The 18114-nt window shown below is 45.8% G+C and overlaps 1 protein-coding gene across 1 annotated transcript in view; it reads left to right on the top strand.

The window, feature by feature from the left end:
- The window catches only part of LOC126194913 (ribonucleoside-diphosphate reductase large subunit), an 87514-nt gene that overhangs the window by 33374 nt on the left and 36026 nt on the right, over positions 1 to 18114 (top strand). The window contains exons 5-7 of the mRNA XM_049933284.1: positions 4758 to 4960; positions 6714 to 6939; positions 8133 to 8374. Coding sequence (XP_049789241.1) covers positions 4758 to 4960; positions 6714 to 6939; positions 8133 to 8374 — 671 coding nt within the window. The remainder of the gene's footprint in view (positions 1 to 4757; positions 4961 to 6713; positions 6940 to 8132; positions 8375 to 18114) is intronic.

An 18114-nucleotide genomic window follows, 5' to 3' on the forward strand; every position in this document is an offset into this window, starting at 1 on the left:
TAGAGCGACAGTGTGTGCACTTCACCTGTTGTGCCCACAGGGGACCAAGGGAAAAAAAGAGTTGCTACTGTGGCCTTCATATTGACTTTTGAGAGTGATACATTGCTTGAGAAGGTCTAGGTGATGGTCTACAGTGTGACATGAAACCCTATGTTCCTACTCCTATGATATGCTTCAGGTGTATGAAGTTTGGACATATATCTTTCCATTGCACTGCTACCTTTGTCTGCAGGAGTTGTAGACATCGACTCCATGTGAATGTTCCTTGTGCCCCTCCCTCCATCTGTGTAAACTGCAGTGGGCTTCACTCTCCCTGTTCACCAGATTGCTCTGTTTTTAAGCAAGAGAAGAATATCCAAGAATATAAGACCCTGGACAAGCTCACATATCAAGAGGCCAGAAAAAAGTAAGCATCTAAATCCAGACAAATGACGCAATCTTATGCTACATCGGCAACGATGTCACCTTCAGTGACGACAATGCCTTCCTCTGTTGTGTCTCTTACGGTGGACCTTCTGAGCTACCCACCAAAACCTGCCCCCAGGCAGTTGGGCCCCTTCTGTGCTTCCACCACACCTACCTTGGGAGCATTGGTTCCCCACCTGCTGGGAACGCCTCATCCTCCTCCGGCTTCTCTAGCAAGGGAGAGACACTTGGGACTCTTCCTTCCATGGTTCCTGCTGCCTTCCACGGTTCCTGCTGGTCCACAGCCGTACGCCAGCTGGTAGCTGAAGGAACTATAGGTTGCTATCCGTCAGACTTGTTGTTGCTCCTCTGTACCTGAAACCAATTCAGGGAAGCTTTCTCACTCCTTATCTTCTAAGGAGGAGGAGGACAAGGACAAATAGGAGTCCTCTAAGACTAAACAGCTGTCAATAAAGAACTTTGATATGAAGGACCAGTTAAGAACACTGATGGGGGAGCATTTTAAGGAGCTTCTAAATTGTGCAGACAACCTAGAGGAAAAGATGAGACAAGTTCCGGAGGAAGTCTGAGCATATCAAGATAGAAACCTGCAGCATCCCACAGTGGCTGCAATTAGGAGTGCTTTGAGAAGCCAGAAAGATGAAAAGGCTCCATTCTTAATCAACATAGCACCAGAACTCTTAAAATCTGATATCGAAAGTACTTTAAAATGCTCGACCCATTGCTGTGTATTTGGCTGGAAGAGAAATCCTAAAGGGGTGGAAAATTGGGTTTGTGGTTAAGTTTCCAAAAATGGAGAATCTGCCAGCTTGTAACAGCTCTCATGGTATTACATTTATGTTGGTGCCCAGTAAGGTCCTGATCAAAGAGGACACTTTTTGGGCACAATATAATTTCGTTGAGCTTATGTACACTCTTAGGGTCATATTAAAAAAAAAGGCAAAGAATTCCAGGCAACGATGTGTGGTATTCATTGATTTTGAAAAGGCCTTTGAGTCTATGAAACATAAAGTATGTGACAGGTGTCGCAGAAGTTTAGTATACAACAAAATGTTCCAAACATGAGAGATCTGTATAATGGCTACAGATGTTTTGTGTTCCACAAGGGAAACCTCACAGAGCCAGTAAGACGCCAACTGGAGTCCGGCAGTTTTATACACTCCTGGAAATTGAAATAAGAACACCGTGAATTCATTGTCCCAGGAAGGGGAAACTTTATTGACACATTCCTGGGGTCAGATACATCACATGATCACACTGACAGAACCACAGGCACATAGACACAGGCAACAGAGCATGCACAATGTCGGCACTAGTACAGTGTATATCCACCTTTCGCAGCAATGCAGGCTGCTATTCTCCCATGGAGACAATCGTAGAGATGCTGGATGTAGTCCTGTGGAACGGCTTGCCATGCCATTTCCACCTGGCGCCTCAGTTGGACCAGCGTTCGTGCTGGACGTGCAGACCGCGTGAGACGACGCTTCATCCAGTCCCAAACATGCTCAATGGGGGACAGATCCGGAGATCTTGCTGGCCAGGGTAGTTGACTTACACCTTCTAGAGCACGTTGGGTGGCACGGGATACATGCGGACGTGCATTGTCCTGTTGGAACAGCAAGTTCCCTTGCCGGTTTAGGAATGGTAGAACGATGGGTTCGATGACGGTTTGGATGTACCGTGCACTATTCAGTGTCCCCTCGACGATCACCAGTGGTGTACGGCCAGTGTAGGAGATCGCTCCCCACACCATGATGCCGGGTGTTGGCCCTGTGTGCCTCGGTCGTATGCAGTCCTGATTGTGGCGCTCACCTGCACGGCGCCAAACACGCATACGACCATCATTGGCACCAAGGCAGAAGCGACTCTCATCGCTGAAGACGACACGTCTCCATTCGTCCCTCCATTCACGCCTGTTGCGACACCACTGGAGGCGGGCTGCACGATGTTGGGGCGTGAGCGGAAGACGGCCTAACGGTGTGCGGGACCGTAGCCCAGCTTCATGGAGACGGTTGCGAATGGTCCTCGGCGATACCCCAGGAGCAACAGTGTCCCTAATTTGCTGGGAAGTGGCGGTGCGGTCCCCTACGGCACTGCGTAGGATCCTACGGTCTTGGCGTGCATCCGTGCGTCGCTGCGGTCCGGTCCCAGGTCGACGGGCACGTGCACCTTCCGCCGACCACTGGCGACAACATCGATGTACTGTGGAGACCTCACGCCCCACGTGTTGAGCAATTCGGCGGTACGTCCACCCGGCCTCCCGCATGCCCACTATACGCCCTCGCTCAAAGTCCGTCAACTGCACATACGGTTCACGTCCACGCTGTCGCGGCATGCTACCAGTGTTAAAGACTGCGATGGAGCTCCGTATGCCACGGCAAACTGGCTGACACTGACGGCGGCGGTGCACAAATGCTGCGCAGCTAGCGCCATTCGACGGCCAACACCGCGGTTCCTGGTGTGTCCGCTGTGCCGTGCGTGTGATCATTGCTTGTACAGCCCTCTCGCAGTGTCCGGAGCAAGTATGGTGGGTCTGACACACCGGTGTCAATGTGTTCTTTTTTCCATTTCCAGGAGTGTATTTTGTTACAAAACACTTTCTATGGTCTATGACTTTGTTGTGAGCAGAATCACAGCAGGCAGGAGATGAATCCATGAATTCGCTGAAAAAAGAAGCAGAGACTGCTGAATTGAAGATATGTAAGTCAAACGAAGGAAGTGAGAGTAAATTCTAGGAACGTGGAAGTGTCGCTGTGTGTAGGGGAGCAGGAGGGGGAGATTATCAATTCAGTCATGTATCTGGATAGTGATGTGAAAAAACTAAAACCTCTATTTTTAATACAAGTGTGAAGGCAGTCCAGTCCGTCTGTATGCTAGTGAAAGTTGGTAAGTAGACAAGAACAGAACATCATAGTTACAGAGTTTCATAAATGCGTGTCTCCAGCACATAATGAATGTCCTGTGCCCAGAAAAAATGTGGAACAAAGCTCTCTCAAGAAAAATGAACCAGATTCCTGTAGAAGAACAGAATGCGAGAGAAAGTGGAGGTGGCCAGAGCACACATTGAGAAAGCCAGACAGAGCAGTTGGGAGGAAGGCATTGGAATGGTATCTCCAAAGAACAAGGAAGAGAGGCTGATCTTAGAGATACATGGAAGAGTGGTGAATGGGGAAGCAAGGAGAGTTGGCAAGACCTGGGTGGAACCATGTGAAATGGATAAAGACAAACATGGATGGCAAGTTATCCTGGGTGCCCTATGTCCCCATAAGGGCCAAATGAATTAAATCATGTAAGTTTACCAAAGAATTTTAAGAATCAATTTCACAGATAAGATACAAAGTGAAGCACTAATGTAAAAGATATGTGAGGATTGAAGTGTTTGAAAGACGCACAGCAGAAGGGACGGGTTAGTGGGACATGTGCTATGGTATATCCTGAAGCAGTTAACCTGGCTGTGAAAGGCGCAGTCAAGGGGAAATACTGATACAAGAGCAGGCTGGTCACCAGCAAATAAATAATACAATTAAGAGTTGTGAAAGAAAGGAAGTGGTAGCAATGTTTCATAGGTGATAGCTGTACTGTAAGAGAAAAGTGTTCCAGGTCCACAATGAAGAAACGAAAACAAGTAAAGAAAGTGTGCGATCATAAGTAGTAGTAAGCTTTCATACCAAGCACTAGTGTCTCAGTGCTGACATTTCCCTTATGTGTTACTTGTTCGTAGACTATAGTAAAGGTCTATGTTAAATTCTTGTGTTTTTTGTAAATGTTGTAATTTTTACTGTGAATTGCATAATGTTCTCATGGTGTGTTGCCAGATTGTTCCTGGGACAGTAGTTCTGCCTAGCTTATCATTGAGCATTCTGTCATTCTGAATTCATGGGGACTGCCCTTCCTTTTACAACTGCTGATTACCCCTCCTGTCTCCTTTCCATGGCCGTGGCTTTCCATATGTCACCCTTGCCTATCTGAACCATTCATGGTGTTCAGGTTGTGTCAGTGACTGAATTCCTGGTTTGTGACCCGAGTTGAGTTTCCTGAGACACTTGTTGAATTTAAGCCAAGATCCTGTGTCTTTCTCTGATTATAGCTGGCATGTCCATTAAGACAACTGAATCTCAACTGACTCTGTAATTATGCTACTATATAACCCTCACCTCTGAGCCAGGATTTTTGTAGCACTGCAATCCAGGGAGTTTAAGTTCCAGACAGTGTTAAACATGCCTCTAAGGCCCTACTGTCTGGCAGCATATGTGTGTGAACATTATGCAGCACCACACTGGCAATACGTAAGATCATTCTTATTGTGAATTATTTAAAATCTCTATGTTTAGACACTAGAACGTTCATATTTGCTACGCATTGATGGAAAAGTTGTTGAACGGCCTCAACATATGTTGATGCGTGTATCTGTTGGCATACATGGTGAGGACATAGATGCTGCCATACAAACATATAATCTGTTATCTGAAAGATACTTCACACACGCTTCGCCTACACTCTTCGGAGCTGGTACTCCTAGACCCCAGTTATCAAGGTAAGTATTGTGATAGTAATTTATCATTAAACTATAAAATTACATGAATTACAGTAACAAGTACTTCACAGATGTTAGTAGGTGCTTTAGTCTTCCAACTATGAAGAATACTATAATAGAAGTTCGAAATGTAGATGAAGAATGTTCAGAAATTTAGTTTAAGCTGATACTTAAATAAATAACTCCATTAACTTACAGTTTTAGGTCGTGAATATTATTTTGCTTTCGGCCTTCATTGCCAACAAAAAATTCTGTCATATCTGCATTTTTTTGGTCAGGGTCTTAAAGGCAGATTCTTTCCATGCTTAGATGCATCCCTTGTATCCCTGTAGTCTGAGAAACCTGCTTTTCTTGTTTAATATTCCCCACTCTATCCATCTCTCCTTCCCAAAGAAGGAACTAATAGTTACAAAAGCTAGGATAACATTATCACTTCTACTTTAATGTATGTGTATTGGCAGTGCTTAATATTGTCTGCTAAAGGTAAGTAGTGGCTGGAAATTCTCTCATATTACTCCTGCCATTTGAAATTACCTTCAACACATTACTAAGTGCGCTATGCACTGATGTGGTAAGTTGTGAGATAGTGGTGTGCACATATACAGATGGTAGTATCGTGTACACGTGATATAAAAGGGCATTGCATTGGCAGAGCTGTTATTTATAGTCAGATGATTCATGTGAAAAGGTTCCTAATGTGATTATGGCTACACACAGGAACTGACAGACTTAGAACTCGGAACAGCAGTTGTTGGAGCCAGATGCATGGGACATTCCATTTTTAAAATCAGTAGGGAAATCAGTGTTCCCAGGTCCACAGTATGAAGAGTGTGCTGATAATAGCAAATTTCAGACGTTAACTCCCACCATGGACAGTGCAGTGGTCAAGGATCTTTGATTAACAACCAAGAGCAGTGGCATTTGCGTAGAGTCGTGACAGCTAACAGATACGCAACACCATGTGAAATAACTGCAGAAATCAATGTGGGGCATACAACGAACATCCATTAGGACAGTACAGCGAAATTTGGTGTTAATGAGCTATGACAGAAGCAAGTGCCTTTTCTAACAGCACAGCTTCACCTGGAGTGCCTTTTCTGGGCTTGTGATCATATTGGTTGAACCCTAGATGACTGGAAAACCATGGCCTCGTCAAGAGTCCGGATATCGGTTCATAAGAGCTGATGATAGGTTAGTGTGCCGCAGCCCATGAAGCTGTGGATCCAAGTTGTCAACAAGCCACTGTGCGAGCTGGTGGTGGCTCCATTGTAATGTAGGCTGTGTTTACAGGGAATGGTGGGTCCTCTGTACCATCTGAACTGATCATTGACTAGAAATGGGTATGTTCGGCTGTTTGGGAACCATTTGCAACCATTCATGGACTTCATGTTCCCAAACAACAATGACAGTTGCTTGTGGTTGCTTTGAAGAACATTCTGGAAAATTTGAGGGAATTGTTTGGCCACCCAGATATCCCGGGCTGAATCCCATGAACATTTATACAATATAATCGAGAGGTCAGCTCGTGCAGAAAATACTGCACCAGCAGCAGTTTCAAGTGGCTTCATCCTGGAGGCACCGACTTTCAATGTGTAATTCATTTTCTTTTTCATTCTTCTGCTTTCTTTTTTATGTGTAAAATGTGTTGAGTACAGCATATTTGAGAGGAAAAAGTGTACTAAGTATAATGTGTAATATAAACTGGAGGAAAAATGGATCTGCTGACAGAATAATCGAAAATGTATTTTTGCAGCTGTTTTCTGCTGTGCATGAAAGAGGACAGCATTGAAGGTATTTATGATACTTTGAAGCAGTGTGCAATGATTTCCAAATCGGCGGGAGGTATTGGTCTTAGTGTACATTGCATACGAGCTGCTGGAAGTTACATTGCTGGCACCAATGGCACGTCCAATGGCTTGGTTCCTATGCTGCGTGTATATAACAATACATCCAGATATGTGGACCAGGGCGGTAATAAGGTACGCATTGAGCTGTAAATTTAATCACAATAATATAATTTAATTCGCCCATATCCTTCCTTTGCTTAGAAGTGCTTTAAAGGAAAAACATGTATATGTTAAAAGAAAAATATTTTCACACCATTTATTTAAGGAAAACTGCTGTGTGCGAAAGTGTCACATATTCTTCTTGATCCTTTTATTATTTTTTTCTTAAAGCAAATATTTGCATGCTAGCTCACATGAAAATGAAGTTTCTCAAAATGGCATCATGGTATAAAATTTGTTCACTCTTCTTGGCAGTGTGATGTCACAAAGGTGTAGGCTCACAAATCAGCGTCAATTACAACAGGCAGCTGCTCCTGACAAAAGACAATGGATGTTATCATTGAAAGATTAGAGTTCTTACTCTAATTAAATGCTGCAAGCAGACCGAGCAAACAACTTTTCCCTTGTGCATGAGAACATCTGAATTTTTAAATAAAACTGGCATAGAATGTGATTTTTAGTCTTAGGAGATTAATAAAGCAAATTAGAGTTTTATGGTTTTATGATCTGTCTTGTTACCTAAAATTTTAGGTAGATGTTCTTAACAGGGTGTCTGGCTCGCCCATGTTTTTTTGTAAGTGGTCAGCTGTCACATTTCCCCATGTCTTTCTTTTGGCTCTTCTGTGGTTTCACTTGTGTTTTAATTCCATGTGTAGGACCTTTTGCCTTTATCCATTGTACCAAGACTTGAGAGAGTGATTGTACAGATCAGCATGAGTGCAGTTCACTACGTGACAATGGTTTTAGTCATTTTATCCACATTTGTTTCTTATAATATGTATAAGGGTTCAGAATTAAGCTCTAGTATTGACTGTCATTAATGTCTGCAAGTAATGGTGCACCCTATTTTGGCATTGGAACTTTGAGGAAATTTGATTTGTTAATTTACACTGTCCGTTATTGATTTAACTTTCTTTCTGGAAGTTGACGTGAATTGGGGAGAACTGCTATAAAAGAACACTTAATTTTTGATTATATATTTACAAATTTCTTAAATGTGCAGATTGTTGCAAATGAAATAGTTAAGGAGAAATATGCCCCTGAAATGCCATTTACTGTAACTGAGATTACAATAAACTTGTAATGTCTGTCCTGATCTGTTTCTAAGTGAATAAATAAGCAGTCATGGCAAATATGATGTACATCCTTTGGTTCACTACTTACAGAGACCTGGAGCATTTGCAATCTACCTGGAGCCTTGGCATGCAGACGTCTTTGAATTCCTGGACCTGAAAAAGAACACGGGGAAAGAGGAAGTTCGTGCTCGGGACTTGTTTTATGCTTTGTGGATCCCAGATTTATTTATGCGTCGTGTGGAGGCCAATGAAGAATGGAGTTTAATGTGTCCCCACAACTGTCCTGGTCTCCAAGATTGTTGGGGTGAAGAATTTGAAAAACTCTATACAAAGTGAGTATACCAAGCATGTGGAAAATTATAGACATGTTTTAGATTTGAACATATGTGCTTCTGTTTCTCTTCAAAACCAGTTTCCTGTGGCACCACATTTTGGTCCACTCTCCTCCGTAAAGAAAGAGCAAAGCTTATTAATTACCTGTAGTAGACAGGGTGCATTGGTGTTTGTGCTTCTAAAGCTCCCTTTACACTGAAACAGACAGAAGCAAATTTGCATATGCAGAAACAAATGTGCATCTGCTAACAATGTACAGAGTATTTGGTAGTGTGTAGTGTCATTGACTTGTACCTGCCCATAAGCATTTACACTGGAGCTAATGGAAAAGAAAGTGAGAGACTGTATTGTTTATTAGTGCTAACATTATTGCAGTAAAGTTGCTTAAACTTATACTTTATACACTGTATTACAGTTCTGATGGCGAACAGAAATGTACATATTGGTGTAGGAAAGGGAGAATGTAGTTGTACGGTCTGTACGTACACATGTAATAAATGGAGGCAGTGTACTTCACTCTGAATTGCAACTCCAGCTGTCCTTAACATTAGCCCAAAACAATGTACATATTTCATGTGGTGGTTTTTGCTGTCTTCACTTTATAATGGATGTGGAAATTTGAAAACAGAATACTAATTACTGACAACTAACATAATATAGAGAGAGGCTAGCACTTACACTCAGGTTATTAGCAACTGCGAACATATATGCATTTCAGTAACTGATTTATATCAGATAGTTTCTGACGTCTGCAGTGATCTAAGAAAGATAGTGTAGATGAAATATAATTAATGGAAATGTGAAGTATACATACGACCAGTCGCATACCGTATGTACTCGAATATAAGCTGCACTTTTTTTCAGGTTTTTGTAATCCAAAAAACCGCGTGTGGCTTAGAATAGAGTGCAAAGTAAGCGGAAGTTCTGAAAAATGTTGGTAGGTGATGCCACAACTAACTTCTGCCGTCTAATATATGTAGCACTACACAGGCATGCTTTGCAGGCACAAAGATAAATACTGGCGCCAAAACCTATGCGTCAGTAAATAAATTAAAAGAAAAGGTAGAAGAATGTAAACATTATGCCATGCATTCTTTTGTGTTTGCTGCTATCTCATTTAAATCCTGTCTGCCTAATAAACTACAAAACTAGTGAGGCAACAGCAAGTGCGGAAGAATATACATATAATGCCATGTTTATATTCTTATTATTCTTATGCTGAATAGTGATACAGTCAGAAATGAAGCACGAATCTAAGATGACTCTAATTTCTGTGCAGAATGTAATGTACTAAAGAGGCGTCCGCAAAGATTTTCAAACGGAGAAAAATGTTCGCTAAACTCTCTTCCGGAACAAATTCTGTCATACGCAGTCTATTATTTGGTTCTTGTTGATCATTATCAAAGAAAGCAGCAGTGTAAGTAACAACAAATAGCAGTCTCTTGCCATTGTTTCGGTTATGAGACAATTCCTCTCCTTTTTTTTTTTTTTTTTTTTTAATTCTAAGCCGCGGTAGCGCGCACAAAAGCAAGCCATGCTGCAAGCGGCGACAGGTCGTAAACACTCATTATCAGAATGCGACAAACAATGCAAGACACAGTACAATAATGCATTTTCAGCTTAGAGTGACGTAAACACGTATAACAAAGAGAACGGCACTGATCAGATCAAAGCAAAATAAGCAATTGATTCAAACAAGACGAAGCACGTGAAAAAGGAAGGGTACCCGTATAAATACGGACGGAGCACCTGACACATAGCAATGGGTACTTGGTAAAGCTTAACTGTTAAGCTTACGACTCGAACCAAACTATTGTAGCTGTATCTTCATCCATTGGACCTCATTTGTGTGTCATGTTACAATGGACCAACTTTGTTTCTGTTTGGAGGGGCGGTCATAACTTTTCTCCCCTCTTGAATTTCGAGTCTGAAATTTCAGGTGCGGCTTAGATTCGGGAAAATTTTTTTCCTTGATTTTGAGTCTCATTTTTCAGGTTCGGCTTAGATTCGAGTAAATACGGTAGGTTACTTGATAAAATCTGCTTTAACTGTGGTTTGTTAGGGGACAGATAGTGTGATTCTGGGTAAACAATTTTTATTTATCATAAAAAATCTCTTAACATAAGATACCATTAACGTAAGCAATTAGAATGATAAGTCTTTTGTTTATTTTTAATTTTAGTCAGCATACTAGATATATATTTTCACTTCTTTGCTTTCAAGGAAATTTATTGTTTTTCTCCTTTTCAATAAAAAAAATTGAACTTATTCACTCCATTCATTCCTGATGCAAGCATCTAATAATATCATCATCTTTCTCACATCTCCAGTAGGGCATTTTTAAGTGTTTTGCAGATTTTGACCAATCGTAATTTTTTTTTTCCCCCTTCAGCACTTCCGCTGTAGATCTCTTGGAACCTAGAAGCACATACATGTATACTTTTCTATCAGCAACATTGCACTCTCTTCAGACCATCCCATTGCTCATGGAAATCCTGTCAGCAACACAAGTAGACAAAAGCTTTCTGCATTGCTACAGTGAAGTGGAGAGGATTCAAACTTCCTTTGATGGTTTGCCGGGAAACCAACTTTTGGCAGAACATGTGAATGTGAATACAAGGGGCGATTGAAAAGTCCTTGCAAAGTCCAAGAGATGGCACCAATGGTGCGTATCAAGTTAGTAGCATCTTTGGAAAGAAAGCACACCAAGTTTCTGCCATATTGGTCTATTTCTTTGCATTTAGTATTTGTGTGTGTCAAGGAAGTAGAGTGATCGTCAAAAAATGAACAAAAAAGAATTTCGTGAGGTGATTAAACATTACTTTATATGAGGCAAAACACCTCAGGAGACCCCCCCTGCGGGTCCGGGGTAAGAATAGGCCCGAGGTATTCCTGCCTGTCGTAAGAGGCGACTAAAAGGAGTCCCTCCCCCTCAAGGGGGTAGTTAGCGCCTGCGTCCGGAGACGGACGGTTCCACGACCTCTATTTGCGGTCATTTTGCTTTTTCACTTCTCGTTTCTTCCTTCCTTTGGTTGGTTCCTTTCTTTGCTCTTCTCCACCTCACTGTCTTCCTTACTCTTCCCCTGCATAATCTCCTTGCCTTCTCATTGCCTTCTTCTCCTTGCCTTCTCATTGCCTTCTTCTCCTTGCCTTCTCATTGCCTTCTTCTCCTTGCCTTCTCATTGCCTTCTTCTCCTTGCCTTCTCATTGCCTTCTTCTCCTTGCCTTCTCTGGTCTCCGCCTCGGCGTTTGAGACACTGTCCTCTCTCTCTCTCTCTCTCTCTCTCTCTCCCTCTCTCTCTCTCTCTCTCCCTCTCTCTCCCTCTCCCCCCCTCTCTCTCTCTCTCTCTCTCTCTCTCTCTCTCTCTCTCTCCTTTTTCCTCTTCTTCCTTCCTCCCTGTGCGCGCCTGAAGGCCGACCCACGCGTTCGCACGCGTAGCCGGTGACGTGGTAACGCGTAATTCCCCGCCCTGGGTAGGCATGTAAGGCACGCGCGTACCCCCTGGTAAAGGCCAGGCCCGGGGAGGGGTGATTGCCTGAGCTGATACCTTCTGACCATGCCGATTGGTCCCTCCATCTGTTTCTCGGGAGGTGTGACCTTAGGTGTAAACATTCACCTAAGGCGGGAGTGCCCTCTGAGAGGGTCCCCACAAGGAAGGAGCGCGCCATCGGAGACGCTGGCAATCATGGGGGATTCCTCCGCAATGGATTTCACTCCATCTCTCTCGACTTCTGCCCAAAAACGGAAACGTGACCAGCTACCAGTGACAAAAGTACTACCGCCTGCCCCACAGTTCCTCGTCGTTTCTCGATCTGAGGACGGAAAGGATTTTTCCTCTGTCAACCCTTTCGTTATCCAGAAGGGCGTCGATGCCATAGCCGGATCTGTCAAATCCTGTACCAGGTTGCGTAACGGTACCTTATTACTCGAAACTGAGAGCGCCTTTCAGGCACAAAAACTGCTTCGGGCCACACTCCTGTACACTCCTGTACACTTTTCTTGACCTTCGATAGTGTTCAGCTGCCATCGCGCATCAAAGCGGGCTACGAGGTTATTTCCGTTCGCCCCTATGTCCCGACACCTACGCGCTGCTACCAGTGTCAGCGTTTCAATCACACTCGCCAGTCTTGTTCCAATGCGGCTAAATGTGTCACTTGTCACAGGGATGCCCATGAGGATGACTGGCCACCTCCGTCTCCTCGTTGTGTGAACTGTCAGGGTGACCATGCCGCATCCTCCCGCAACTGTCCTGTCTATCAGGAAGAACGCTGTATCCAAGAAATTCGGGTCAAAGAGAAAGTGTCCACCTCGGCTGCTCGCAAGCTATTGGCTAGTAGGAAGCCCACGCTGCTCCCAGCGGGGAAATACAGTACTGTCCTCGCCTCTCCTCGGACTACCAGGGAGGTGGCAACCCAGACATGCGATCTGACCTTCAGCACCACGGTCGTCCGTTCGGCCAGTGCTAAGATCGCGCGGTCGACGTCTCCTCTTCGTCCCATCACCCCACAGACACCAGCCCCTTCATCAGCTTCTGCTAAGACAAAGACCCAGAAGTCAGATGCACGGGCCTTCAAGAAGGAACCGTCCCGTGCAGACTTCCTACGTACCTCGACCTCCCAGCCTTCGTCCGGTACTTCCACCAAACGACCTTCCAAGAAGGCTAATAGGAAGCACAGTTCTCCTTCTCCGCCACGGCGCATTTCTTCTCCTGCGCCACCCAGCGGTTGCCGCCCCAGGCCGTCATCCGTTTCGCCTGGCCGCACCGCTGGTGGCCGAACATCTGGCCGTTCACCGGCGGAGGAAGCTCCCCCTCCCGGCCATCTTCCCAAGATGGCCGATGAACCTATAGACCCAATGGACGATGACTGTCCGCCTACTGATAGCGGCGGCAGTGCTCACTCGAAGCCAGGCCCTCAGCGGCCTTCGAGGTGACCCCTTCTTTCGTCTTTCCTTTTTTTTTTCTTCTTACGATGGCACTTATTCACTGGAATATTTGCAGCATTCGCTCCAACCGAGAGGACTTGAAGTTGCTGCTTCGCTTGCACCATCCGCTCGTCGTAGCCCTCCAGGAAACGAAGCTACGCCCATGCGATCAAATTGCCTTGGCACACTACACCTCTGTGCGTTTTGACCTACCCCCTGTGGTAGGTATCCCAGCTCATGGAGGGGTTATGTTGCTGGTCCGGGATGATATTTACTACGATCCCATCACGTTGCACACCGGCCTGCAGGCAGTTGCCATCCGCATTACTCTCCCCACTTTTACATTTTCCATTTGTACCGTTTACACTCCATCGTCGTCTACCGTTACCAGGGCAGACATGATGCAACTTATTGCTCAGCTACCTGCACCATTTTTGTTAACTGGAGACTTCAATGCCCACCATCCCCTTTGGGGCTCTCCAGCATCCTGTCCGAGGGGCTCCCTGTTAGCAGACCTTTTCAACCAGCTCAATCTCGTCTGCCTCAATACTGGCGCCCCTACTTTTCTTTCGGACACATCTCACACCTATTCCCATTTAGATCTCTCTATATGTACTCCCCAACTTGCACGCCGGTTCGAGTGGTATGCACTTTCTGATACATATTCGAGCGACCACTTCCCGTGTGTTATCCATCTCCTGCAGCATACCCCCTCTCCGTGCTCATCTCGTTGGAACATCTCCAAGGCAGACTGGGGGCTCTTCTCTTCCAGGGCGACCTTTCAGGATCAAACATTCCCAAGCTGCGATAGTCAGGTCGCACACCTCACGGAAGTCATTCTCACTGCTGCTGAATATTCCATCCCTCACCCTACTTCTTCTCCACGTCGCGTACCGGTCCCCTGGTGGACCGCAGCATGTAGAGACGCTTTACGTGCTCGTCGACGTGCTTTACGCACCTTTAAACGCCACCCTACAGTGGCGAATTGTATCAATTATAAACGATTACGTGCACAGTGTCGTCGTATTATTAAAGAAAGCAAGAAAGCCAGCTGGGCTGCTTTCACAAGCACCTTCAACAGTTTTACTCCTTCTTCTGTTGTCTGGGGTAGCCTGCGCCGGTTATCTGGCACTAAGGTCCACTCACCAGTTTCTGGCTTGACGGTCGCGAATGACGCTCTTGTGGCCCCCGAGGCTGTCTCCAATGCCTTCGGCCGCTTTTTCGCAGAGGTTTCGAGCTCCGCTCATTACCACCCTGCCTTCCTCCCCCGCAAACAGGCAGAGGAGGCTAGGCCACCTAACTTCCGCTCCTCGAATCGTGAAAGTTATAATGCCCCATTCACCATGCGGGAACTCGAAAACGCACTTGGCCGATCACGGTCCTCCGCTCCAGGGCCTGATTCTATTCATATTCAGATGCTGAAGAACCTTTCTCCTGCGGGTAAAGGTTTTGTTCTTCGTACTTACAATCGCATCTGGATTGAGGGACATGTTCCCGCATGCTGGCGCGAGTCTATTGTTGTCCCGATTCCTAAGCCGGGGAAGGACAAGCACTTGCCCTCCAGTTATCGACCCATCTCGCTTACCAGCTGTGTCTGTAAAGTGATGGAGCGAATGGTTAACTCTCGATTGGTTTGGCTGCTCGAGTCTCGACGCCTCCTTACCAATGTACAATGTGGATTTCGTAGGCGCCGGTCTGCTGTTGACCATCTGGTTACCTTGTCGACCTTCATTATGAATAACTTCTTGCGGAAGCGCCCGACCGCGGCTGTGTTCTTTGATTTGGAGAAGGCTTACGACACCTGTTGGAGGGCGGGCATTCTCCGCACTATGCATACATGGGGCCTTCGCGGTTGCCTCCCTCTTTTTATTCGTTCCTTTTTAATGGATCGACAGTTCAGGGTACGTGTGGGTTCTGTCCTGTCAGACACCTTTCGCCAGGAGAATGGGGTGCCACAGGGCTCAGTTTTGAGCGTCGCTCTCTTCGCCATAGCGATCAATCCAATAATGGATTGCCTCCCAGCTGATGTATCAGGCTCCCTTTTCGTGGACGATTTTACCATCTATTGCAGCGCGCAGCGTACGTGTTTCCTGGAGCACTGTCTTCAGCGTTCTCTTGACCGTCTTTACTCGTGGAGTGTCGCCAATGGCTTCCGTTTTTCTGCCGAGAAGACGGTCTGTATTAACTTCTGGCGCTACAAAGAATTTCTCCCACCGTCTTTACGACTCGGTCCCGTTGCTCTCCCATTCGTGGAGACAACAAAATTTTTAGGTCTTACATTTGACAGGAAACTTAGTTGGTCTCCACATGTGTCTTGTTTGGCTGCCCGTTGTGCCCGTTCTCTCAATGTCCTCCGTGTTCTCAGTGGTATGTCGTGGGGAGCGGATCGAACCGTCCTACTTCGCCTATATCGGTCGATCGTCCGCTCCAAGCTGGATTATGGGAGCTTCGTATACTCCTCTGCACGGCCATCCATCTTACGCCGCCTCAACTCCATACAACATCGGGGTTTACGACTTGCGATTGGAGCGTTTTATACTAGTCCCGTCGAGAGTCTTCATGCAGACGCTGGTGAGTTGCCACTCACCTACCGGCGCGATATACTGCTTTGTCGGTATGCCTGTCGGCTACTGGCAATGCCCGACCACCCATCTTATCGTTCCTTTTTTGATGACTCTCTCGACAGTCAATACGGGTTGTATGTCTCCGCCCTGCTACCCCCTGGAGTTTGCTTTCGTCGCCTCCTTCAACACCTTCATTTTTCACTCCCTGCCACCTTTCGAGTGGGCGAGAGCCACACGCCACCTTGGCTCCAGGCTCAGGTTCGCGTCCACCTTGACCTCTGCTCGCTCCCGCAGGAGGTTACCCCCAATTCAGTCTACCACTCCCGTTTTGTCGAACTTCGTTCGAAGTTCATTAATATGACCTTCATTCATACAGATGGCTCTAAGACCAATGACGGGGTCGGGTTATTGTCAGGGCACAAAGTTTCCAATATCGGCTCCATGGCCATTGTTCGGTCTTCACAGCTGAGCTCTTTGCCCTCTACCAGGCTGTCCTTTACATCTGCCGCCACCGACATTCTGCATATGTCATCTGCTCCGATTCCCTGAGCGCTATCCAGAGCCTCGGTGATCCGTACCCGGTTCACCCTTTCGTGCACCGGATCCAACGCTCTCTTCAGCAGCTGGTGGACGTCGGTTCTCCGGTTAGCTTTATGTGGGTTCCTGGCCATGTCGGTATCCCTGGGAACGAAGCTGCAGATGCCGCGGCCAAGGCTGCGGTCCTCCAGCCTCGGACAGCTTCTTGTTGTGTCCCTTCGTCAGATTGTAGCAGGGTAATTTGTCGGCGCATTGTCTCGCTGTGGCATGCCGATTGGGCTGCACTTCCAGACAACAAGCTTCGGGCCTTGAAAGCTCTACCCGTGGCTTGGACGTCCTCCTCACGCCCTTCTCGGCGGGAGGAGGTAGTTTTGGCCCGGTTGCGAATTGGCCACTGCCGGTTCAGCCATCGCCATCTGTTGACGGCTGCGCCGGCGCCGTTCTGCCCATGTGGGCAATTGCTGACGGTCCGCCACATTTTAACGTCGTGTCCGAATTTTAACACCCTGCGTCTCGATATTGGCCTGCCATGTACTGTAGAAGCCATTTTAGCGGATGACCCACGAGCAGCTGCTCGCGTTCTTCATTTTATCAATTTGACAACCCTCTCAAAGGACATTTGATTATGCTGTTTTCTTTTTCAATCCTATGTCTGTCAGTATGTCTTTCATCGTGTTTTCCGTTTCGTTGCTGTTTTAAACTTGTGACTCGCGGTGCATTCCTAAAGTAGTCTGGGCGCTAATGACCGTTGACGTTGTGCGCCCTAAAACCACCACAAAAAAAAAAAAAAAAAAAAAAAAAACAAAAAAAAAAAACACCTCAGGAGACTAAAGAGAAGCTTGATAAACATTACAGTGACTCTACACCTCCGATTAGAACAGTTTATAAGTGATCTCAAAATTTTTGGAGTGGCTGTATGGGCACAAGTGATGCCGAACGTTCTGGACGCCATGTGAAGGTTAAGACTTCAGACATCATTGATAAACTCCATGATACGAGATTGATGACAGAAGAGATAAGGTGCGTGAGATTACTAGTGCTGTGGGCATTTCAAATGAATGGGTACATAATATTTTGCATAAACATTTGGACATCAGAAAGCTATCTGCAAGATGGGTTCCGCGATTGCTCATGCTTGACCAAAAATGGAATCGTGTGAAGTGTTGCAAGGATTGTTTGCAGCTGTTCAGGAAGAATCCGCAGGGCTTTAAGCGTCATTTCGTCACTGTGGATGAAATATGGATACGTTACTATACTCCTGAGACCAAACAACAATCTAAACAATGGGTTACCAAGCGAGAATCTGCACCAAAAAAGTCGAAGACCATTCCTTCGGCCAGAAAGGTTATGGCGACTGTCTTTTGGGATACCGTAGGTGCAACCACAACGGAGGGTTATCTGTTGAGAGGCCAGACAAATGTGTGGTTCCTGAAGAGGGGCAGCAGCCTTTTCAGTAGTTGCAGGGACAACAGTATGGATGATTGACTGATCTGGCCTTGTAACACTAACCAAAACGGCCTTGCTGTGCTGGTACTGCGAACGGCTGAAAGCAAGGGGAAACTACAGCCGTAATTTTTCCTGAGGGCATGCAGCTTTACTGTAGGATTGGACGATAAATAGTTTGGACAAGAAGAGAATAGAAGCTTTCGGGATGTGGTGCTACAGAAGAATGCTGAAGTTTAGATGGGTAGATCACATAACTAATGAGGAGGTA

This window comes from Schistocerca nitens, chromosome 7, assembly GCF_023898315.1.
Source record: "Schistocerca nitens isolate TAMUIC-IGC-003100 chromosome 7, iqSchNite1.1, whole genome shotgun sequence".
NCBI classification, from domain to species: Eukaryota; Metazoa; Arthropoda; class Insecta; order Orthoptera; family Acrididae; genus Schistocerca; species Schistocerca nitens.